The sequence below is a fragment of the Mus pahari genome, chromosome 22 (assembly GCF_900095145.1).
Source record: "Mus pahari chromosome 22, PAHARI_EIJ_v1.1, whole genome shotgun sequence".
Taxonomy (NCBI): domain Eukaryota; kingdom Metazoa; phylum Chordata; class Mammalia; order Rodentia; family Muridae; genus Mus; species Mus pahari.
The window spans coordinates 18,866,294-18,891,756 of NC_034611.1; the positions used below are offsets into that span (position 1 = coordinate 18,866,294).

A 25,463-nucleotide genomic window follows, 5' to 3' on the forward strand; every position below is an offset into this window, starting at 1 on the left:
ATGTTTGTGCAGGGATAGAAACCCTGACTAAGAGACACTAGCCAAATGGGCTAGATTCTTGTTCAGTAAGTAGCCCTGTCTTAAGGCAATAAGAACAAGAGGAAGAAGCCGGGCGTGGCGGCACACATGCCTTTAATCCCAGCACTTTGGAGGCAGAGGCAGGAAGATTTCTTTCTGAGTTTGAGGCCAGCCTGGTCTACAGAGTGAGTTCCAGGACAGCCAGGGCTACACAGAGAAACCCTGTCTCAAAAAACAAAGCAAACAACAACAACAACAACAACAACAACAAAAAGGAACAAGAGGAAGATACCCAACATTTTCCTCTGGCATCCTTCTGCATGCCCACCACTACACACATCCACAGTCACAGGCAAGCACCATATACACTTACATCACACACAAAAAGGAAGGAAGAAAGGAACGGATGAGAGAGAAAAAGACTGACTTTATTTCGTGAAAGGATTTCAAGTCATTCCAAATGGCTCTTTCTTAAAAGAGGTTCATGGTAGCTGCTCATGTGTATAATAAATATTAATACAAACATGTGGGGATGTGTATAACATTCGTTGTAACCGATGCCTAGTCAGAATGTCTCTGAGTCCTGGAACAGAGAAATTTAAAGTATGGTTTTCTATGAGATTATAAAAAGTAATTCTGAACCTTTAAAGGTTCTCTTCATGTAGTTTAGAAATCACTGAAAGATAGTTACCCCTAAAATTTAGAAAATCTTTACGCATGTAAAAGGCTTTTATTTTAAATGGGCTTAGTTCTGAATATCTCTTAATTTATTCTAGTGTGATTTTCTTTACATTGACTAATGTCCTATTAAAATACATTCTTAGACGCACTCCTGTATGCTCAAGAAGCTGGGTACCATGAGGATGAGGCTGGGCTCAACTACACAGTAAGACTCTATCTTAATTCCAACGTTTAGGGATTCAAAAAAAAAAAAAAAAAAAAAAAAAAAAAAAAAAAAAACAAATGTAGAGACTAGAACATTCTTAGACCTCACAGGTGTGGCATCCACTAGCATTTTCTCTAGCCCTTAGCTCAGGAAAAAATACAATTTCAACTGAACCCTCCATGAAGACAAGTGCATGCAGTACAAAGGACTGAGAACTTAGGCACTTGTCTCACACTGTATCCACAGGAGTAAGAATGGAACGGCTGCTCTGCTCCCAGGCCTCTCTCTTTAGCCCCTCGCTGGGATTCCACAGGTCCATTATCACCAATGTTCTTCGGGAGAGAAGGAACCTGAAGAGCCAAGAATGTTGGCGGCTCACACATGTGCAGCCTACATGGGCTCTCGAAGCCACTCTGACACAGGTGTCACAACCTACCAACAAATGAGAACAACTACAAGTGCCAACATGGATATGTTGTGTTGCAATAGTTCACAGCATCAATTCTGAGAACATTTCCAAATGGCATTAGCAGATGAAACAGATGAGGAGAGAAAACACACCCAGCAGATGGAAAAAGGATTGCAGATAACATAAGATAATAAATCATAATTGTTTATTCCCTTTCGTTCAGTCAATGGAAACACCTAAGGGGGCTCCTTATCCCCCACAGGAACTACAGAGGCAGAAAACCTGGGGAGCAAAGCGGCTCTCGCATAGCATGTTCCCTGTTAACTTCGAGAACTCACTCCGCTCTGCAGAGTGGTACAAGCAGCTACGCCTACTAATGTGTGTCTCAGGAGACCGAGGAAACCACACACCAAGTCAGACTCCAGACACTGACTATATATGAGGTGAAGTTAAACATACTGAAATTCACAAGGGACACGATCAGGCAGAGAAATGCCAACAGAGGAGAGAGCCGATGCTGATGATACAGTGCTTCGAGACAGTGTCATCTGAAGGTCAGATGCTGGGAAAAAAGAGATTCTTAGAAACGCTGATGGGTTTGAAAATGTTTTTTAGAAAGCAATCATTAAAGATATCTGCTCCTCAAATGTAATGGATCTCCAAGGTCTAAATAAATGTAATGCAATGTCATTACTTAAAAATTTTACAGCATTACCTCAGAAAATATGTTAGAGATGTGACAAAAACTTACATATTTCCTTTCCCTTTTTAAGTGTATCCCCAGAAGTCTTGTTTGCTAGCTACAAAGAATCACAGATTGTGTTTAGCTGAGAATTATCCTCAGATAGCAGTAGGATTAGTAAGAACTACCACATGAATAAACCTGAGTAAGACTGGGAATGGCACAGACCCTTCAACCTCATCACCACCCAGGTTTATCTCGCTCTTTCGGCTCACCTGTGCTCTTTAACAGAAATCTGGGTGCTAACACACCGGACCAGGAAACAACGCCAAAAGACTCAGTGTAACCATAGTGTAACCATTTGTAGCCTCGAGAGAGAGACTGACTGGGGAAAGGAGAGAAAGGGAAAATAAATCCTGTGCCGACTCACAAACATTCCCCAAAATGTGAAGTGCCTGGTAACAGGTCAGTATTTCTGCTGGGTGCTATGAGCCACTTCTGTGACTGCCCGTAGACCCTGAGTTCTTTCAATTCCTGGGTGCCGCTGTTCGGAGGAAGAAGTACCTTTAGATCTAAAGATGCTTACAGCATCTTCCCAAAGTCCAAGCGATGCTCACCTGCTTATGCCGGTGCTGTTCCTAAAGCCCTGTCATTGCCTAGGACTGAGCACTTCTAGACGTTAAACTCCCTGGCCACTGAACTTCAAACCAAGATGAAATTAATAAAAATGCCTCCACTAAAGTTGTGCCCTTCTATGGCAGGTGGTGGTGGGCAGGGGGATTGCCTGTAGAGAAAACATCATTAAATTTCTTGAAAGTAATTTTCTTTAAAAAAAAAAATAAATAAATAAATCATGTATCTCGCAGAAAAATCGAGAACCAGGATACATTTTGAAGAAGCTGAAACTCTTCTGCAGATTTGCTGTTTTTCGGTTATCCTTGCAGGTTCTCTGTTTTCCCAGACGTCCATTTATGAATGGAAAAATGCCAAAACACTTGGGCACTCATTCATGCCCCACCCCAAATCCCTGTTTCAAAAAAACCCAATGATCTAAAAAGACTGTTCAACAGATTCTCCGGGGGAGTACGATCCACCAGAACCCTCCAGAAAAATAAGGCGACGTCTCTGAGGCCCGCCGAAGTCTCCTTTCGTACCACATGGGTGTGTCTCGCAAGGGACAGACATGGGCCAAATTAGCATGGCCAGGATTTTGGAAAATGAACTGGGAGGAACTTCTCATCACAGACCTTTACTGCGGAAGCCGTCAGTCTGAAGCTACAGTCACTGGAGGCACAGACCCCTGACTTTAGCGTAAGTGGTCTGGTATTTTATGAAAAAAAATTACAAAACAAAATAACCTGACTAACCAACACAGAGAATCAAGTCATCACATAGTGTAATTTCTTTGGGCCAGGAATATAACAGAGATCTTGGTATATGTCCAGAAAGTCTCCTTTGGTGATTCCTTTAAGTGAGCTAGGATTTCTCACAGTTTAATACTTAGTTGTTTTTAAGCAAAAAAGGCTGTTGGCTTTTAAGAGAAAAAAAAAAAAAAAAGAAAGGTTTGTTCTACATTTAAGTTTATTATGTCTGGTTTTAGTGCCTTTTAAATAGGTCAAAAAAAATTTCTATTTCAAATCTCTTCATAGAAAAGTTAAAAAATTATTTTTAAAAATTAAAGTCTTCCTGATAAAATGTTTTACTCTATTATCAAGTTACTTTTATGTTATTATTGGTGTGTGTGTGTGTGTGTGTGTGTGTGTGTGTGTGTGTGTGTGTGGTGCCCGAGACAGGATCTTGACATAGCCCAGACAGGCTTCTGCACGTAGCCAATGAGGAGCTCAAATTCCTGGTGCTCCTGCCTCTATCTGTCAGTATTGGGGTTACAGGCAGGAGGCAGCCACCATACCCTGGTCAGGCTTTTTAATCAACATGTAACCTAAACATAAATGAAAGCATCATGCACAGACCAGCACACTTTTGTAGAAATGTTTCCCTCATTAATATTTCTTTTATTAATTGTTTATGATGGGCTAAGAAGTTTGATCTCAAATCTGTGGTAGTCTGGAAATGATAAATAATCATTATACAAACATAAGAATATATGCCATCTAACCACAACTGAAAAACAGTGAACCATACAAGTACCGCAGTGAAGCCAAAGTCTTTGGATGATTCACAGTCTGATTGTCTTTGTTGTTGTTTACGTAAAGAAAGGAAGATGTAAAAACAGGAAGCTAAGTAAGAAGAGGAAGGGCAATAAGGACACCTAAGGGGACAGGAAGGTAAGAGATAAGGCATGAGGCTTTGAGAGCTGAGCCTGGACAGATGGAGGTAGAAGGGGAAGCAAGCTTGGGAGGGAGGAGCCTAAAGGGCAAAAGGCCTAACAAATGAGGAGGGAGGTGACAGACAGTAGCCTGGGACTGCCTTGGGCAAGCTGGGAGCTGGGGAAAGCCAGGCAGGACAAAGAGGAAGGGAGTGGACAGGGAAGACCCTGCCTGGCTGAGTACCTCACTGCACATCAATACTTCTCACGCTCTCCAGATTCTTTCTTACTTACCTCAATACAGGATTTCATACAGGATAAAAACCATTACAATTCACGTTACTCACATAGCAATAAAAACAGGTTATTACATTTTATAACACAAACTTTTTTTTTTTTTTTTTTGAAACTGAGAAGATGACAAAGTATACTTGTTTCACAGAATTTACTTGTTGAGCACCAATAAACACATTCAGTGGCTAATATGTATCATTTCCCCAGCTGGAGCAATCCCAGATTTCCTCTGCCCTTTAGCAGCAAGTTGGAGTCAGGAAGGTCACCGTTGCTGGCTAGCCTTCAGTTCTTTCTCTTCTGGCCATTTTCCTTGGCGATGTGAGCATGCCCAGAGGAGCTTCTTCCTCGCCTGTCTTTGTCTCTGGAAGCCACTTTACTAGAAACAGCCTTTGTCTCTGCTGCTTTCTTCCAGCTTTCCTTGGACTTAGAACTCTTGTCGGAGCTGGCTTTCTCCTGGTCTCTGTCCCTCTTACCTCCAGAGGATGCTTTCTGGGATATATCTGAGTCCGTCTTTTTCTTCCCCTTCCTTCTATCCTCCTGGTCCTTCTTCCCCCTTCTTCTCTCTTCATTCTTGCTAGGCACAGCTTTCTCTCTCTCCTTCTTGAGCTCTTCTTTGATGGGTTCTTTAGCTTTCAGGTTTTCCAATCAAAGGAAAAAAATGTTTACTGACCACACCTCTCAAATCATGGCAGGGCATGTTAGACGCCCTTGTTAGATGCACTGCCCTGGTCCTACCCACCCAGACATGGAACTCTCTCCTTCAGGCATTAGCCTACCAGTTCAAATGTTGAGTAAAAAGAGATATAAACCTCTATAAAGTATTAGCTACAAAATAAATTCTGGGACTATTTCATCCTATTTTCCAGCTTAAAATATGGCTTGACTTGTGTTAACACAGGCTGGCATTCAACATTAACAAGGTAAGCCCATCTATTAGGGCAGTGAAGAGTTAACTCCTAACTATAATGTCATAGGAACACGGGCACTATGAAAAAAAAAACTTTACCTTGTTTTTAAACAATAATTTAAAACTTTCAGCTTCAACAGTATGTCATGCCCTTAACAAGTTATGTTTACGGAACTTCAGAACAAAGGTACACAGGTAAGTTAAATACCACTTAATTCTTCACAACACAAAAGAAAAGAGGAAAAAAAAAGAAAAAAATCCACATGTAAATTTTAAATTTTGTTTTCTGTAACATTTTTAATAGCAATTTTTATGAGTTTTTTTTTTTTTTTTTTATGCTTACAGTCAACTTCATAAAATCAGTATTCTTTAAGTCCATTTCCCTGGTAATTTCTGGAAGGCCACACAAGTCAATGCATACATCCTCCACATCTCTTAGGATGACAGGAAGCATTAACTGGGAAGTCCAGATACTTCCAAGTCTCAGATAGCATACTGTGTTCACATTACATTCTATAAAGTTTAACTGAGCAGTTAGCAAAAGTTTCACATTTCACCTTCTGCTCTCACCAGGACATTATAAAAGATTCTCACTGCATAAGACAGTAATTAAACAGCCACAAACAAAATGAAGATCTAACAAAATGTGAAAGATGTCTACCCTAACAAAATGTGTCTAAAATTCATGTAACACAAGGACCTTCAGGGTGAACTCTAGACATATGGTACTCACAAAAGACAGTACCTTTCTATGTGGTCTATTGAAAGTCGACTAGCAAAAAACTCATTAAACTTCTATAAAAATACTGATTGAAACCCAGACAGAACCGTCTGGAAGTCTGCATCCCCCTTCAGGGTTGCCCACAGAGCAACAGAAAGTGGCAAGGCAAACTGTAAAACACTTGCACACTGCTGTCAGGCCTTATTCTGTTATGTATTTTTAAAATTATATCCTTAATGCTTAAATTGTATCGACAGAACATGAGGTAGGATTATAATTTACTGGCAATTTAGTTCAGCACTGCTTATATAAAAATAAAATGACAAGAAAAAATGGTTTTCTTCTTGGGAATGATTTTGGTGAGAAACTAGTTAGAAATTTAAGTTTTCGCAACCTACAACTGAAAATGAAAACTAAAACTCCTGCATATCCCAGAGTAAAAGTCTTACATATTAATGATTTTAACACACAAGAAATTACAAATATGCCAAGTACTTACACACACACACACACACACACACACACACACAAAAAAAAAAAAAAAAAAAAAAAAAACTGTCCTAAGATTTTGAAAGAAAGCCATGCATGTCTTCCACGCATCCCCCTGAAGAGCACCAGTGCTTACATTGTAAGGATATACAGGCTGTAATAATGCACTGTTAGTGTACATACACTATCACACGGGCATAGCAACTGTAGTGCACTAGAATATCAAACACACAGCATACCCTATATCAACAATCCAGAGCTCTAGGTTATACACCTAACCTTCAGTGTAAGAGCACACTGGCCTTTATTATGCTTTAGGAAAGCATCCTCACAGCCTTGGGAGAAATGAAATCAATTGCTGATGGACTCACCATTGTAAAAATCAGACCATAAAACGTTTTAGGAAGCAAGAGAAAATGTGCACATGTAATTTAACAAGCACAGTCCAATAAGCATAGACAGGTATGTTGATAAACTCTTAATGTTCAGGCTGTTAGAAAGGTCTGGTAACAAAAAAGGGAAATTAATTAAAATTACAGGGTAGCTAGAAGAAGCAAAAGTCTATAATTTAGTCTTCAAAAAAAAGCTATTCCTAACACAGAGCGCCCAAATCAAACAGCAGTACTGTTAACTGCGGTTGCATCTCCATCAGAAACAACATGCGCCATCAAGCATGAACTTGACTCACTAGAGGCTGCTCGACAAAACAGAAAATAATACCTTTAGCCTTAGTTTTCCTCTTGGCTAACCCACCAGGTCCTTCTGTTGGTATTTACAAGATAAAAAGAGGTTATGAAGACATGTTGAGGAAATTAAAATTCAGTCCCTATAAATTAATTTAAATTGATATTTCTATGAAACAAATTAAAGTGCTTAGGCTTACCATTTAAAGGACAGCAAACATCAATCAGAAATACAACCTTAGGACTTCAGTAAGTACAGTGTTAAGAGGAACACATTATAACTAACCTGAGAGCCAGTCAGCACTGTAATTCGCGTTAGACCGTCAAGATTTTTGTGCATAATTTGCATTAGACCTCCATGGCTTTGCAACTGCCATGGCCTCTCTCTCAGGCAGTAGACTTCTCAAGCCACAGGCGATCCACAGAGAACTGGCACCCTCATTTCCCTTCTGCATCACACTGCTAACCACACATATTCTGACAGAATTGTAATCTGTCATTGCTTTTCTCTATCACTTCAAATTCAATGTTTTAAAGTTCCATAAGCAAACAATACATTATTATATAAGTCATGCTTGTTACTGTAAAAACTTTGTAATTGCTTTGTACTTTCACTCTTGGAAAATCAAAGTTGTGATAAAGGGTTTGGGATTTTGTTTGTTTGTTGTTTTTGTTTTTGACCCAGTAACATAATAAACATCAACACCATATTCTTTCAACATACTCTTTTCCAACAGGGGTGTACTTACATCTCAGTCAATTGATTTTCCTTTTCTATTTCCCACTCTCATAAATATTATTTTATATTCACATACTGGTAGGCTTTCTCAAGTGGTGTTCTAAGCTGCCAATACAATTCGTGCCGAGTTCTTCCCATGGGAGAATAAGGATTTACAACTGGTTACCCAACAGCTAAGTTTGGGAAGTATCAGACAGGAGCCCTAAAGCTGAGGTTTACCAAACTACAAACTACAATGGCCATTGTTTCCCCCACACTCCAGTCACAACCCCACTTCTGGAATGCTCCTGTTAGTTTTCTTGCTCACATCCTCCATCTTTAACCTCTACTGTAGTCAACGGTGTCCATCAAACGAGACAGCCCATCTGAGATGACCACTTACTACAGTCAGTTGAAGTGTTAAGATCATCCCTCTGGAGATGGAAAGGCTGAGAAAGGCATGCCTTTGACTGCGTCAAGAGAAGGAGGAGGGGAAAGGGAAAGGGTCTTAGAGATTAGCTGCCTGCTCTCTGTGGGAGACCTAACAACAGCATCAGAAGAACAATTACTTTCCAAAGGCCAATCTTTGTGTTTTTAAACATGATCATTAACAGTGTATCACTGTGTAACAAATACTGTCAGCACTGCCTAACAAGTTTAATTAATTCAGAATAAAATACCAATCCTACTTCTGCAGCACTAACCTTTAAATATGTGAGCACTTTTTAAAGTATAAAAGGAATGAGACTACATCTATACTTTAGGACCTTGAATGCCCTCTTCCATTGCTCCATTTTTTTCCATGGCGGCCTGGACTCCCACTAAAATGAAAGGTAGGGGAAAAAAAAAAATCAGACAATCTACTCCCCACACCCACTCATTAGAACCCAAAAGAGCTGCACTGATGAAATGCCAGAGCTAAAAACATAGCCACCAACAACCCAGAACACTGGATTACTGCCAGGGTGGTAAAACATTAAAGAATGTTGGACTTAAAACTTTAGATTTGGTGAAAGGCATCAAAGCGAAACAAATTATCCAAGTGCAGCAAACGCCCGGCGGTTCCAAGCATCCACTTAATCTACTTTTTTCTGGGGGGAATATTAATTACTTAAAAATCTAAAAATCTACAAACAGTGACTCTGGAGGAGTGTTTTCAATGAGAAGATTAGGACAACCCACTAACTGACAACAATCCTACTTAGTTGCTAAAGGGGCAAGAAAGGACAGGAAAGATCCAAGCCCTTGGAAGATAAGAAATAAACACCTGAGCATCCCAGAACAGAGGAAGAACAGGAGCAGGAAACCTGGGTTCTAAAAGTCACAACAGGGCAAAAGGGAAACCTGTATGCTGCTAAGAGATGTTGGTTCCTGTCCCCTGAGCCTCCCCGGGTTGGTTTTTCCCAGCAGAAGGGACAATGGCACTGAGAAAGGCAGAATCCTGAGCCCCAGCTTGTTCATGAGTGGCAGGAAAAGCGATGCAGCAGGCAGTCCTCAGGACGAGGCAGACAGGGAACGGAGGTTGAGGTGCCTATCCAAAGCTGTAGTATTTGAGGAGCAGGGCATGTAACAGGAATGGCTGCAGGGCAGGGGGAGCTGAGCTACTGGGAGGGGAAGGATGGGGAGACAGGCTGGGGTAGACTTGAGGGAAGGCTTGGGTTTCGGACCAGCATACTACAAAAAGGCCTGAAAGAGAAGAAGCAATGGCTGGGAAGAAATTCTGTGAGGGAAAGAAAAAAGCCAGGGGTCAGTGGAACCAAAGCCAGGGAGGGTCCAACAACAACAAAAGCATGAAAGAATGACCTCTCCTGAGGATGGCAGGAGAGCTTGGTTAGTGTTTATAGCACTACAGGAAATAGAGGTGGTCATGATCAGCAGGGCTAAGTTACTACCATTGTACTGCCTGTGGCCGCTGCGGATTCACACTGTGACACATCAACAAGCACACCTTCACTTCCTTCTTTTCTCTCTTTACTAGAGCCCCAGGGACAAGAGGATGTCCCAGTTTAAGGCAGTCTTGATGGAAAGAGTAAGTGAATGTAAAAGAAAAAAAAAAAAGCGCAACAACCACAACAAAAGGAAGTCAGATTCCTCCTCCAACCCCAGTAACAGTCACTGTACACCTTCTCTGCTGGTGTTCACGGTCATTACTGTGTACACATGTAATGACCACGAATTCTTTAACAGAAATGTGAAAAAGTAGTCTTATGTTCTCCCCTTAGAAAGAATTGCCTAATGTATGCTCTTTGGGCAACTGCCACAGACACATTCTCAAAATGTAACAGCCGCTATGACTAGAAAACGTGTGCATGATTAAGCCAACCGTTGGGTCCATGGTTTTGACACATGCAGAACACATGGCTTTAGAAGGGCTCTGTTATGACATCCGGCATCCGAGTAGCTCCTTCGGGCGACAGACCGATCCTTCCGGTATATTCCTGTCTTTCCCACTGAGGTCACCTCGCCACTCCCATGCTCCCTAAAGAGACTGTGATCACTCTGAGTGCAAGATTCTCACCTTCCCCTTTCCTACACTAGAACACTATACCCAATCCCAATGTGGACTACACAAAACCCAAGTATATAGGGTCCAAATGGTAAATACTCAAGAGTATGGCAGGTTTTTACTTCAGCAAATATAAGAAAACTATGCCATGCCTGTCCTATCAACTAACATGTGAACATAGAGTCACTGAACTCCTTGTGCAGTGTTCCAATATACATCCTGATTAATGAAAATTCCACAGCCCACACCATAGAAAGTTTGTGTCACATTACAGAGCTAAGCCAGGGTCTTAAGAAAGGGCTGTTAGTACCAATTTCTGTGAGACACTGCCCAGCAATAAAATAGGCAGCGGAGTGGTGGCCTGTCTCTGCTTCCACAGTCTGTTAAAGTTGCCAATATTAAGAGAGTAAAAGAAACAAGAAAACATTGTAGTTAGAGTAACTAAGAGTAAACACATCTCAGCCCAGGTTCAAATACAGAAAGGGCTTTTCTTACATGTCTGGACAGGGCTAAGGAAGGCAGAGGACACTTGTACAGAAAAAAGACTCAAGTGTGAGCCGAGCAAGCAGGACTAGCCAGCCCTCCCTCCGGTGCGTGGCTTCTGCGGGATCCCCGGGCAGCACACTGACAGCCAGGCCTCCGAGTTAGTACGGTCAGCTCCTGGAAAACCCGCCAGCCCACACACCATCATTCAACATTCCGTGTTAAAGAACAGCGGAAAGTACCCCAAGACCACACACAACCTCCAGCTCCCCTTCCCAATCTAACTGAACTTGAAACCAGAAAAGTGGCCCAGTACATGAGCAGGCAGGACAGCCACTTTGGGAGCCAATGCTACATAGACTGGCACAGCACAGGTCAGTTCTTTTAGATGATGAAAACTGAAAAGGCAGAGTTAGCACAGTGATTTACAACTCTGTAACTAAATGAACACTCACATACACAGAATACAAAGTCTGCCCACAAATATAAGACAGGAAGTAAGAAAATACCTATGAAACAAAATTACAAAATAGATTCACAACTTCAGTATATGTAATCAAAAACACTTAAGAAAAGTTACATTGCTTTAGACACGTTTTTGCCAATAACTTTATTCTTTCTCATACACACACAAATAAGCCTCAGACACAAGTTGAAGTAAGTCAGAGAAGTCAGGGGTTCATCAGCTGCCTGCACTTTATCATCACTTAGGGTATTTTAGATGCACTGATCAGAGGTGGTATAAAATTGTTGGCAAGTTACCACTTGCTTTACAGTTGGGAAGATGGGCATAATTAATTTCTGTACATATAATGTGCATTAGTATCATGACGCTATAAAGCCTGATGAGAAATTAATTACAAACGTTTTTAACACAGAAATTTGATTATTCATTCCTGACTAAAACCGTCCACAGTTAGTAGTCATGACACACAAACAAAACTGCTTTGAAAACCGTTTCTCAGCCACCTGGGTAAGAGACTTTTATTGTGTTTAGAACCTACGTTTGTAGATTTAAAACTAATAACCGTTGATTATTTCACAGCATTCAAATTCAAAATGAATTTAGTCTTGACCATGAGGAGGACTAGAATGACTCTGAGAACGATTATTAAAGAATCCTCATTTACTGCATTGCTGAGGACTGAGTTGAAGACCTTGTATCCTTGAGTATCAGAAGATTCTGATCCAGTCCTCACTGAGAAAGTAAAACACACTCTTTGAGCACAAGAATGAGAAAAACTCCTAACAACCATTTAAGCTTTGGGAAGCCCTGGCCCATGAGTGGCCCATGTAACCATCTACCAGAGAGAGTAGTAACATCAGAGAGAGAACCGCTGTGTTCTGATTTCAGGAACTGTACTTCAGCCAGCATTTCATCATCCCAGAGCAATAAATAGGTGGTGAAGGTAACTATGTAAAAACAAAAGACTATCTGGGAATGATACTTAAATAATACTGTGTATTCTGGTTTAAAACACAGAAAGACCCAAAGCTGAGCAGAATTTTAGAGGCTCTCAACGGGAGCTAAACACTGTGAGAGTCATTCGAAGGGCAGCAATAAACCTGTCGGGTGCCACACTACTCAGTCACAAGGGTGGTCACTGACACGTCCTTTCAGAGATGGAGTCATATAGAGCTAATAACTGATTTTGTAGTTCTGGGGCAAAGTCAGTTTCCAAAAGCTAAGACAAAGCTATTGCCATGTTCATAGTTTGGGAAAGAAAATTTTCTCCTAAAAATGAAGGACCACTTCAATAAATTTAATTTATAATTCTACACATTATATTATACAGAACTCATAAGTCAACAGGTAATAAGTTAGTAAAAAATGGAAAAGCCTAATTCAGAATAGATAGTTTTAATATGTACAACATCCTGCAAGACGCACATTCACACTCTCCCTCTTTTATAACAGGGTGACCTAAAAAAAACAATTACAAATTACCTTCTCTAGATTTATATTTGAAAATAAAATTGAAAACAAATTCTGATTCTGACATATTCAGACCTGTTTAAGAGTCTGAATTCAGAAACTTCACGGCCCTAAGGCAAAAACATGGGATTTTTTAAATTATGTCAAAAGCACCATTAATTAAGAACTTTAACAAGTTTGTAGGAACTTATATGACCAGTCAATGAACCTAAAGAAATTACAGATTAAAAAGTACCAGCTCCTTAAAGAGCCATCACTATACAGCAGGCAAGTTAAAGGTCAACAGGGAAGCATTAGCTTATTAGTCATGCCAGAAATATTTTTAGAATCAACTCCCATTAGAATTATCATTAAAGCATGAGAAAGACAAGCATCAAGGGTTAAATACAACACAATTTCCAACTTAGTTCAGTGAATACATAAGTTGAAATAAAATGATACAGAAACCAATTATACGGCCAAGAATATCATTTCCAATGCACTTTGTGAACAGCTACAGGAATGAGGAATACCACTTCCTTTCTGGGTGTGGAGGGAGCCAAGCGAGGGGCTAGCTAAGTGGCTGTGCTGGGCAGGATCACATGGGTGGCATTTATCTGAAGTCACAACTGCCCCACTGCACGGTGAACCCTGCGTAAGCAAAGGAGGTGGAGGAGGAGGCTGCTCCATTTCACAACCCACTGATTGTCGGTCCCTGAGTCGAAGTTACTGATTATGCAAATCCAAAATGACACAGGTCTTTCCCTGAACCCCTTCATTCTGTGACGTACCATCAACACCATCTGCAGTTTCGCTTTCTTCTTCTTCTTCTTCTTCTTCTAGCATTTCAAAAGGAGTCATTATATCATAGAGAAATGAGAGGAAACCATAAAACCAATCTGAACTCTCCTCCGCTAAAATAGTAAGGACTTCCTCAAGAGAATCAATATTTTCATTACTGCCATCTTTGGTCAGGCCTACATAAGAATAAAGGAAGAGAGAAAGAGAAAACAAGAAGAGCAGTTAGGTGGAAAAAAAGTTAAGCTTAGGCAGAGTGATCTCAAAAGGGGGGGGGCATGTCGTGGTCACGGGTTTGCAGAAAGGTAATGCAGAGACTAAAGAAAGCAGTTGAGAAGCACACCACCAAGTCAGGCTTCAATCCACCCCCACAAACCTCACGCTCCTCCCAGCACGGGAGCAGATCATCTTTTTCCCACTCGAGTCTTGGGCAGGAAACCCGGCCAAGAGTATCAGCACACTCTGCCGACAGTGATAGGAGAAAGTGATGCAGAGAGCAAAGTGAACGCTTCTGACAACCTCCCAATCTGCACAGAGATGAACCGGAGCAGATCACACGCCCTGGAGTAAACTGTGGGTGCTCTGGAGCACGGGAGCCAGTGGATGACAGCCGGCAGCATCTCATCTGGCATCCAGACACTCAAATACGGTCATTCATATCAAACGCCTAACTCGGTTAGTGCTACACACTCTTGACGACTTATCCATGGCCCTGAAAGTTAAAATGAGCTGATAGAAATCCTCTCTGCCTACCTAGAAGAACCCCGAGGAAGGCTGAGAAGGCTCTAGCAGCCACTGGCAGGGGGGTAGGGATAGGGGGCAACCCTGACCCCTCTTCCTCTTGCCCATGAAAGGAGGCGTTCTTACTGCAAAGATTCTTGTTCTCTGCTGCTTTCTAAGCACTGCTCCCAAACAGGACCCTCTGAATAGAAGGAATAAAAATGTAAATTATTATGACTGTCTCCAGTGGGAAATGACCCGGAGTAGGGAAAGACCCTTGAGATGCAAAGTCAGTTCCCTATACACTGAACGACCCCAGAATTTGAGGAAGAAAAGCCAAGTGGTAGTTATGACAGGAAGAAATATTGAGCATCAGAAACTCCAGAGCCTTTGCGACCAAAGCCGGGGGTCATTTCAGGTCATTTACAAACACAACTTCTCCATGTAGCACAACTACCAGCAACACCGACACACAAGAGATAATAGCATCCTGGCTACCTGTAAAGCTTACAGTGAACTTCTCTGCCATTGTCAACTGAAGAACTCGACCCTATCAGTTTCCACGTGTGAGGGCAGAGGTAAGACACAAACCGCAGTTAGTATTTAATCATTTTTTGACAAGTCCTGGGTGTTTTTTCACTTAACTTGAGTCTCCCAATGCTATGAACAGAGACCTGCATTTCCACCCAAGACCTGTGCGAATGACACTTCTCCCCCACCTTAAATGCTACCACCGTGTATTTAGAGAAAACCCTTGTTGTATTTCATTATCCTCTGTGCTCTAAGTGCTTCATATTACTACATATAAAATAAGAAACTTCCGTGCTTCGGCGTGGCAAATGGCACTGAGCAACAAATATGTGGACAGTGACCTACCTACACAGCCTACAGTTGTGTGTCCTGTACATGGATGTATATATTTGTGTGCATCACATACTTGTGTGTGGTCAGAAATTTCTGTCAAGCATCTTCTTCATGACCTGGCACTGAGCCTGGGGGGCCTCGAGGGTCACAGTGAGTTTGCCTTGAATGTGGGAGCCCAGGTAGGTGCCGAGTGAACCAGCACGGGGTATCTCCCTAAAAGGGATCACTGAGTAGGCTAGAGGAGCTGGGCAGCAAGTCCTGAGGGATTCTCCTGTCCCCGCCGCCTGAGGAGAAATGAACAGTTCCACTGTAAGGATCCAGACTTGTGTCCTCAGGCTTGGGCAGCAAGGGTTTTACCAACCACTCCATCTCCAGAGCTGTATCTGTAGTTCTAAAAAGAGGAAGGCCAGGCTGACGAGAAAAATGATCCTGGGCACGAACCTCCTCTGAACTGAGTCCACCTCAAATGAACAGCACTAAACGCTGGGCGAGCTCCACACTCCTCATGGGGCCTCACAGCCCTTTCCAGTCTCCACCTGACAGGGGTCAGCTACATGCTAGCTGTACAACAGAGGGGCAGGCATGCATCTTCCGGCGAGGTTATTATAAGACATTACTCCTAGCACTGAGTCCTGGGTATTCCTGATGACAGTATGTGGGAAACAAACGTTCTGTCTTTTTTATTTTATTTTATTTTATTTTATTTTATTTTATTTTATTTTATTTTATTTTATTTTATTGAGATTATGAATCAACTGCATCACTTTCCCCTTCCCAGTTGGTCTTTCCTCCAAACCCTCCTGTTGCAGCTCCATCCAGTGTTTGCTGTCTCTCCAGTTCACTGCCTCTCTCTAATTGTGGTTGCATATACATGTGTCTGTAGGTTTCACTAACACACTGAAACCGAAATCACTTGCGTTTCAGACAATTTGGCCTAAACAATAGGAAATTCTATGTCCAAGGACAGGGCATTTTCAAAGTACATCAGGAGACTTAGAATTAGTAGGATCAGTAGGAGCTATGGGTCTTGAGAAAAATCTAAAAAGAAAAGCAGCATGTATGTAGGCTTTCCACCAATTTAGTATGATTTAGAGTTAGGCTTCAAATGCCAGGGGAAAAAGAGTATGGCCTGCATGCCAGGTCTGTGGCCACTTAACGCATACATTAATTATTGTGCCTCTCAATAATCTCTATCCTCCTCCTCCATTTCCTTGCTTCCTGCCTTTACCTAAAACTACGCCCTTAAGGTCTCACCTCAACAAGACAGAAAACAAAGGCTGGAGTCAAGTGGGGCATACTCTGTAGCTCCTCCCCATCACATGGGGCAACCCAACACTGTACCAGACACCTCGTGTAACTGAGGCACAGCTAAGCTTTAGTTAGCTCATGCTGGAACCCTGGCCATCAGAGTAAGGAGGAGCTAAAGTGTACCCGGTGCAGAGCATCAAGGCCTCGCAGCGCATGGTGACAGGTGCCAAGGAGCCTGGCAGTTCATTCTCATCCAAGTCATAACGCATGTACAGACTGACAGCTGCAGACAGAGCAGCCCATTCGGAGCTTCCCCACCCTGGGGCCCAGCCACTGGCACACAAGTGGGATCAAAGGAGCAAACTGAGGGGTTCACGATGTTTGTGTCTACTAGAGACAGCAGTTCTCAGTGCTACAGTTAACTAGCATCTGGTGCGTGCGTGGGTGTGTGGGTGTGTATGTGTGTGTGTGAATGTGCGCGCGTTGGACTATTTTTTTTAAATTTAAAACACACTAAAGTTCTTAATACTAAATATATATATATATATATATATATATATATATATATATATATAGGCTCCTGTGACATTCCTTTAAAACCCCCACTATTCCGAAAGTAGTACCTCACATCAGTAAGATCATCTATAGCAAGGAAACCCTACCATCGTAACGGATTAAGTTGTTCATGACTTCATTTCTTTCACTTGCCTAAAACTAAGGTCACTTGAAGATTTAATGTAGGTGCTGAAACTCTGATTTAGATAGAAAATGATAAAATTATAATCAGAAAGCAATTAGGTGAAGATATGTCACAAAAGCTGCACAGTGGACTTCCAACTGTAAATAGGAAACGCTACCTCCCACTGTGCGTAAGGGAAAAAACATACACCAAGGCAGGGCTAAATCAGAAGCTATATTCCAGCTGAGCGTAAATAAAAGTGCTTCATACTTAGAATTCGTTTCAAAAGGAAGTAAAATCTAACTATGCAAAGCAGCTTACCTGCGGCAGTATCTTTCTATTTCTTCATAATCATAAATTCACAAAATGGTTTATTTAGCATGCTATTAAACTTAGGGCATATATAATACCAGGCCACAGCTATTGCTTTGCTAAATAATTCGATCTGAAGCTTTAATACATATTGCTTCATTCTAAGGAACAGGAAGTGAGCTGCTTAAAACCAGCAAAAACAGGCCACAGTACACAAAATCTGCATATTCAAATCAGCACTAGCCTTACTACTAAGACAGTATTTTAAAAACAATGAGGAAATACCAATCTTTATTTAGTTCAAGAAAAGCCTAGCTGGTAATGTAGTTACGAACACTGAGTGGAATCCATGACTGTCAAAACAGGGAAATGTGATTAAAAAACACTAGTGTATGTTTTCATGTAAACTTAAATACAAATAGGATGTTAAAGATATTTTCTGCCATGGTTTTATTTCAAAACTAACTTATGTAAACCTTGAGAAATGTACACCTTCAGCTATGGTCATATCACACTGAACATGCAGCCTTCATTTGGTCTCATTATGTATGCTAAGCAGAGCTGGCCCTAATCACTGAATGGGAGAAATTTACATCTGACAGTCAGAATTAATTATGTCAAATAGTACTTTTAAAAAATCTGTTCCTCATTTGAAAACACATGAGGACATTACCTATATCTCTGAACATTAAGTTCAGAATATGAAATGCTTAAATCTGGAAACACAAATGAAGCGATAATTATTAAAATTTGATGTATTAAGGGCTACATGCTCTTATAAGAGCGATTTGAAAAGTCACAGTGGAAGAGTGCTCATTTAGTATATCAATAAAAATGAAATATTAGCTTGCAAAATATCATCCATAAAATGTTTACAGTTCCCACACCTGAAAGGCCAGGAGAATGAATGGAAATCTGCAGCTGCCAGGCATGGGTGGGGAGGGAGTTAGGGGTGGAAGGATCTCTAAGAAGTCCCAGAGACCTGGGATGGGGGTGGCTCCCAGGACTTAATGCAGGTGACCTTAGCTGAGATACCTACACCAGTGGGAACATTGAACCTGAAGAGGCCCCCTCTTGTAGACAGGCATAACCCATAACCCGCAGTGAACACCAACACACTCACAAAACTTTCAATCCAAACTTTGCCCTGTCAAAAAGAGATGCAGGGACAAAGATGGAGCAGAGACTGAAGGAATGGCCAACCAACAACTGGCCCAACTTGAGACGCATCCTGTATGCAGATACCAATCTCTGACACTGTTAATGATGCTCTGTTATGCTTACAAACAGGAACCTAGCATAACTGTCCTCTGAGAGGCTCTGCCAGCAGCTGACTGACACAGATGCAGATACTTACAGCTAAATATTGGATGGAGGCTGGGGACCCCTATGGAAGAATTAGGGGGAAAATTGAAGGCCCTTAAGGAGATGGCAACCACACAGGAAGGCCAACAGTGTCAACTAAGCTGGAGTCCTGGGGGCTCCCAGAGACTGAGCTACCAACCCAAGAGCATACATGGGCTGGACGGAGGCCCCAGGCTGCCTTGTCCTGCCTCAGTGGGAGAGGATGTGCCGAATCCTACAGAGACTTGGTGCGCCAGGGTTGGGGGATACCCAGAGGGGTCCTACCCTCTCAGAGGTGAGGACAGGGCACAGTTTGGACTGAAAGTTTTGTGAGTGTGTTGGTGTTCACTGGGGGTTATGCCTGTCTTCAAGAAGGGACCTTTTTAGGTTCAATGTCCCCACTGGTATTAAGCATCTCAGTGGTGGGGAGGAAGGAGGGACTCTGTGAGGGGGGAGCTGGGAGGGAGGCCAGCAGTTGGGATGTAAATAAATAAATAAATGAACAAGTCGATAAACAGAAATGTTTACAGTTGCTGCAGATAATTATTAAAGCAAAAGCAGTCTTCTCACTTCAGTATCTGACTCCTTCTAACAAAAAGAGAGCAAGAAGAGTACTTGCCTAATAAAACTTTGGCATCATCCACATCAAAGTCTCCATCGCCGTCTGCATCATAGACTCCTAGTTTTCCTACAACAGGAGAGACATGGTAGACACAGGAATAGAGAGAAAACAAATTTAATAATACATCGTCTCTTGCTGCAGTTTTTAAGACACCATCTATATTACTGATTCCTCCCCCATTTACTGCTGCAAAGCCAAACTGTAAGAATACACTATCAAGGGCTGGAGAGATGGCCCAGCCGTTAAAGGCTAGGCTCACAACCAAAACTATAATACACTATCAAAGCTCACGGTCAGGCATCTACACACTTAGAACTGTCTTCTCTACGTACTTCCTAAGAGAGGAGTGAAAGGTTTGCCTTAACGATTCAGGAATACTCTGATCCTATCACTTCACAATAATTTTACTATTCTCTCCAAACTAGTATACTTAACTATTGGGACATATATAAGGAGAGTATCAACCCATTTCTAACGGTCTAACAAGTGTATATAATTTGACGTTTCTGAGGTGTAAAACTTCGCTAAACTATCAACAATCTACGCAACCCAAGCTTCAAATAAAGATCAAATATAAATAAACCAACCAGAGCATAAGTACTTTATACAGTAAAGGATGAATAGTTTGACATTTAACAATAAATATTTTTTAAAAAGCATGCATCAACTTGAGGTGGGGTGGTCGGTTCCAGAAGTAAAGTTGGTGAAACTGGAGGCTTCCTGAGAGGATGAGGGAAAACTCACCCACTTAAAAATGTCCTTGGCACCAGATATCCATTACTTAAGGGGGGAAAAAAGGGAAGGTGTAAAAAGGAATGGTGAGAAGCCAGGTTTACTCGGCCCTCACTCAACAACCGCTGTACATGGGGCACTTTCTATAGGCTCAGCATTTCAAATGAGTGAGAGAAAATATCTGTATCTGCGTGCATGTGGCACCTGTCAATAATAAAATGGATGGCCTATAGCTTAGGCAGGGAAAAAGAGGTGGGACATCTGGGAGGCAGAAAGGATTCTGGGAAAATGCCAGGCACAGAAGATGTGATAGATGCATGGTACCTGAACACAGGCCATGTGGCAAAACACAGATTAGAATAAATGGGTTATTTTAAATCATGAGCTAGTCAGAGAAGAGCCTAGCCATATGGCCAAGGTATTTGTAAGTATATTTTGAGTTGAGTTTTATTTCTAGGAGCATGGGGCTAGGAAGAAGAACCAAACCAAACTTTAACAAATAAGTCTTATAAGTCCATACCCTAGAAATTATTCTAAAATCAACATTGTTTATAATTCATCACTGGACAAGAACTATGGGGGAAAAAATCACACTGCACAGCAATATTTTAAAGAGCAAAAGTATAACAGTCTTATGAAAAATAGATGGCAAAAAAATACTATTTCCAGATCTTTAATTCAAAGTACAATTGCAGCAGGAATTTTGGTGCAGAACAGAATTCCCAGATCTAGTTTTGCTATACAAAAGTCTAACTTAGTAAACACACAAGAAAACTGGTAAGAAAGCAGGGATGAAGACGGTATCCTTACCGCTAAGAAAACCAAAGTAATAACCTGTAATTCAAGGCTATCAATAGTACAGTGCTTTAATAGCATTTTAAAGACAGCAAGTGACGTTACAAGGGGACCTTGTAAGAACCTTACAAGGGGAGACCGCTCCTACCATTACATTCTTGCTGTAGATGACTAGGTCTTAGAGACAGATGCAAAACCACTTAAGATGCACCTCCAGTGCCTACCTTGAAGTACCTCTGATAAGTTATAACGGAAGTCCTTTGCTTTGGCTGCATGTACATAAAAACATGAAAATTGTTATTTATCATTAAAAGTATACAAATTACCTAGCAAGACTGTATGTGAATGAGATCATACTTTTTTCTTAATGATAAAGTAAAACACTTTTTAATCTATCTATTTGGAGCCACTTCCCTTGAGGCAGTAAGAGGGAGAAACATCAGTGAGTGACAGATCATATATAAGCATATTGTGCTATCCTTCGTTCTTCTCTAGGACTGCTGGAGAGGTCTACTGTAAGGGGGCAGGACTTCAACACAACATTAGCAACTGTGTAGTTTTCTTACTGACATTATCTCTGTCATTGACTGGATTAGTAAAGGGGACAGCCATTCTTCATAACTGCCAACAGTGAAAACAAATGATTGTCATCACGGATTTCAGGATAAACAGAGTGTACCCATATGATAGAGTATTACTCTAGACCTTAGATGTGTAACGGCGCTAAACATACGCAGGCAACTCAAAATGTGACACGCACGTACATGCTACGCTCATGCTACACCCAAAACAATCACAGAAAGTCAAAATATCAAGGGAGGAATGGCTGACTGGGAGAGAGTGCATAATAGAAACGCCCTAAACTAGAAGATGATTGCGCAAAATTGTGAATATGTTAAAAATCAGTGAATTTTAAATTTTCAAATGTTTACAGTATTTAACTTAAGTGACTTCTCTCCATTTTTAAAATAATTAAAATTAAACAAATCATTTTAAAAAACATTAGTGTGGCTGGAGAAATGACTCAGCCCCTGAGAGTGTTTCCTACTCTTCCAGAACACCCTAACTTCAGTTCCCAGAATCCGTATCAGGTGGCTCATGATGGCTTCAAACTCCAGCTCCAAGGGATCCATTGCCCTATTCTGACTTCTGTGGGTACCCACACACATGCATACACTCACATAGGTACATAAATCAAAACCGTAAAGCCTTAATGATTATATGAAGAGAACAGGAAGCTCCCCCAGGAACTTCCTCAAATGAGGATGGAGATGCCCTACCTAGATACGTCCACCCAGAAATCACCCAGCCATGCACACATACTCCTATCTCATCAGACATGGACAGGTAGGTGTTCCTTGAAAACCCTCTCTAAAGAAAGTTTTTGCAAGTCAACCATGGCAGCTCACATCTGTAACCCTAACACTTGGAAGCCAATGCAGGAGGATCATTGTGGGTTCCAGGCCAACCTGGGCTATACAATAAGATGCTACTTCAGATCTATGACCACTAAAGGAACCCGTTCATGATCTAGAATTCTTTAAAATTCATAATAAAACTGAACAGAAAATAAAGAGTGCAGAAAATAGTGAAAACGAATTTAACAAAGTTTGTTTTGATGGAAGCATCCATATACGACAATAAATAGAGAACCTACATAGAAATCTTCAAGATTCAGGTCACTACTCCGGGGCAGCCCTTTCAAGAGTCGGTGGGAAGCTACAGCCAGTCATAATACAAGAGAAGAAATAACAAGCCTTGGATTTTCACTCTTACAAGCTCACTAGGGAGCTCATACCCTAGTTCTTACCTAGAACTTCTTCATAATCGACCAGGTCAAACCACACGACGGCCACAGATGTCCAGACGCCGAGCAATGCAATGACCATGAACCACGTGAAGAAGGACCCTCCTGAAATCCCCCCTCTCCGTCCATTCTTGTGTCCTCCGTGCTTTGCCTCTGTGTGGAGAGAGAAGAATGGCACGTGTCATCGCAGAGGAAGAAGGCACTTGGCTGAACGCCGTTTTGACAATGACTTGATAAATCATTTCAGAAACACGTTTTGATTAAATTCTCAAAGTGCACTACATAAAATAATGACTCGGAACACAAAGAAGTTTCTGCTTACTCAATCACCACGTTTAAATAATCTTAATTTTGAACACAAGCAAACTCCTGATGGGTGATGCTTTGGTTTTGTTTTTAAATAGGATTACTTCCAAGTCCTTCGTCAAAACGGTCTGCATGACAACACTTTTATGTCTGAATGGCCAACATGCCCTGCCTCTCATGCTAATTAGCAGACACTGGTATATCATATGCCTTCCTGAAACTTCAGGTTCTTGCCTTACTGTACCAAGGAAAATACTGGCCCCATTTTGATATTTCTCACTGTTGTCTTACATTATCCAAAAATTTGAGTTTCCAACTAGCCAAAACTGTTCAGTTTTCATTTTGCTACAACATCCAAGACTTCAGCATGTGGCATGGACATGGGGACAGGCAATCTGTTATTCCTTCCACTTCTGTGGCTCTCTGTCCTATATGGCTCTCTAATCCCTTAATGGCTATGCTCATCTTCCTGGTGTCTTGCGGTTCTGCAGGCTCCCTTCCCTGGATGCTGCCTTCTCCTGGTGCTGGTGAGTTCCTATTTTCTTATGGAGCAATATCTCTTGCCAACACGCAATCAGAAACCCACCCTAGAACCCTTGAAGTTCAGTGAGTATCAACTAAATGAAATCAGAGGTGCCTATGGACCTTTTTCCATATGCTATTTACATTGTACATAGCCCTGAGTCATAACCGTCACAGAAGAAAACAATCCCCTCTGAAAGTATGCACTATTGGGGAAGGTGAGAGAGAGGAGATACAGAAACATCAATCACAGACAAAAGGAAGCCAGCCGGCCCAGTTCCACCTCCCTCCTTCAGGAGACGCAGTAGGGCGTGGGGAGGCAGGAAACAGGCCTTGCCAACTGGACTCAATTCAGGAAACAGCTCTGTAAACTGCTGTTCACCAAGCGTCGTTTATCACGTTTGCTATGTTTTATGTGCCTTATAATCCTCCAGAAATATTCTTCTAATGTTCAAATAAACAGAAGTCACTGGTCACTACTAAAAAAAAGTCAATATGTTTTTTAAAAATTAGCATCATATTCACTTTTAAAAGAATGTTAATATTCCACAATTATAAACAAATATACTTAGAAGATTATATCATATCCCCAAAGGGTATCTGGGAAAAGGAGACCTTTCTCCATATTACAGCAGGACAATGCCGGGTATGTGTGGCACTGTGGGCTCTTCCCACAGCACTGGCCTAAGCACTGCTACATACACGTGGCCCTCATGGCAACTTGCCCACATTTCTAATAAAGGGGTTTCTAGAGGCTTAAGCAGGACATTGTTCATTCTGTGCAACTGTTTCTCACGTGGTACAACATCCAACATGCTGAGTCACATGGGTCCCAGGATTATTCACCAGTATCCCCAAACATCCCTTGCATGGGGCATTGCCTGCCTGGAAACCCCCGAATTCTCAAGAACCATCTATTAGAGGGCAAAGATGAAGGCATTCATCCACATCAGCACTGCCAAGCGCAGAAAATGACCTCTGCGGTCCTAAGTCCTCAGTGTCTAAAGACGGCTGACCTGCCTGACTCACATCTCCATCAGCTTTTTCTCAGAACCCGCCTTCTACCTCCAGACATGCTACTAAGAGAACTAGCGGCTTCAGGCAATTAAATAATTCCAACGCATTGCTCAGAAAGAAAACTGAAACTGTTTGTTAAAAGAAAATTCTTTTCTTAGATTTATTTTATGCATATGAGTGTTTTGTCCGCATATATGTCTGTGCATCATTTGAGTGCTTGGTGCCTATAAAGGTCAGAAGAAGTCAGCCGGAGCTGGAGCTATGGCAGGTTGTAAGCTACGACGTGGGTGTGCTGAAACCCAACCTCTGCTCTCACCAACTGAACCAGTGTTCCAATCCCAAGAATATTCATGTTTTAAACCCATTAGTAGATCAAATCCTCAAGAGATCAAAAGACTAACTCAGTCTTAGTGTGGGTACACACTCAAACACATGTGTACACTTAAGTATATTTCTGTAACTACATGTATAAAACTATGGCTAAATAAGACTTTTTATTGTTGGAAAACATGGTTTCCAATATTTTCATATATCATAAATAATTACATTATAAAATTTAATAAATCATTAAAGAATACAAAATAAGCTATCTCTGGAATTTTTCAAAATAAGGGAAGAAATGGCTAAGTTATCTGGGGCAGGAGGGCACCATCTATGGCAGTGTTCAGGGTTTAGCTTACTATACTTTTATAAACACGAAGACCTCTTCCTAAGCTGTAA

At 41.4% G+C, this 25,463-nt stretch overlaps 1 protein-coding gene across 22 annotated transcripts in view; it reads right to left on the reverse strand.

Annotated features, from left to right (window-relative positions):
- Positions 1-25,463, reverse strand: part of Asph (aspartate beta-hydroxylase) — a 210,658-nt gene that overhangs the window by 150,101 nt on the left and 35,094 nt on the right. For 5 of the 22 annotated variants that reach the window (XM_029533263.1, XM_029533265.1, XM_029533272.1 and 2 more), the window contains exons 2-5: positions 22,902-23,051; positions 21,316-21,360; positions 19,562-19,630; positions 13,769-13,954 (exon numbers count right to left, since the gene is read on the reverse strand). In XM_029533263.1, the coding sequence (XP_029389123.1) occupies positions 13,769-13,954; positions 19,562-19,630; positions 21,316-21,360; positions 22,902-23,051 (450 nt within the window). Of the gene's footprint in view, positions 1-2,859; positions 5,185-7,392; positions 7,435-11,653; positions 13,955-19,561; positions 19,631-21,315; positions 21,361-22,901; positions 23,052-25,463 lie in introns of those variants that run through there. The other 17 variants (XM_029533271.1, XM_029533276.1, XM_029533274.1 and 14 more) reach the window with 9 other exon arrangements.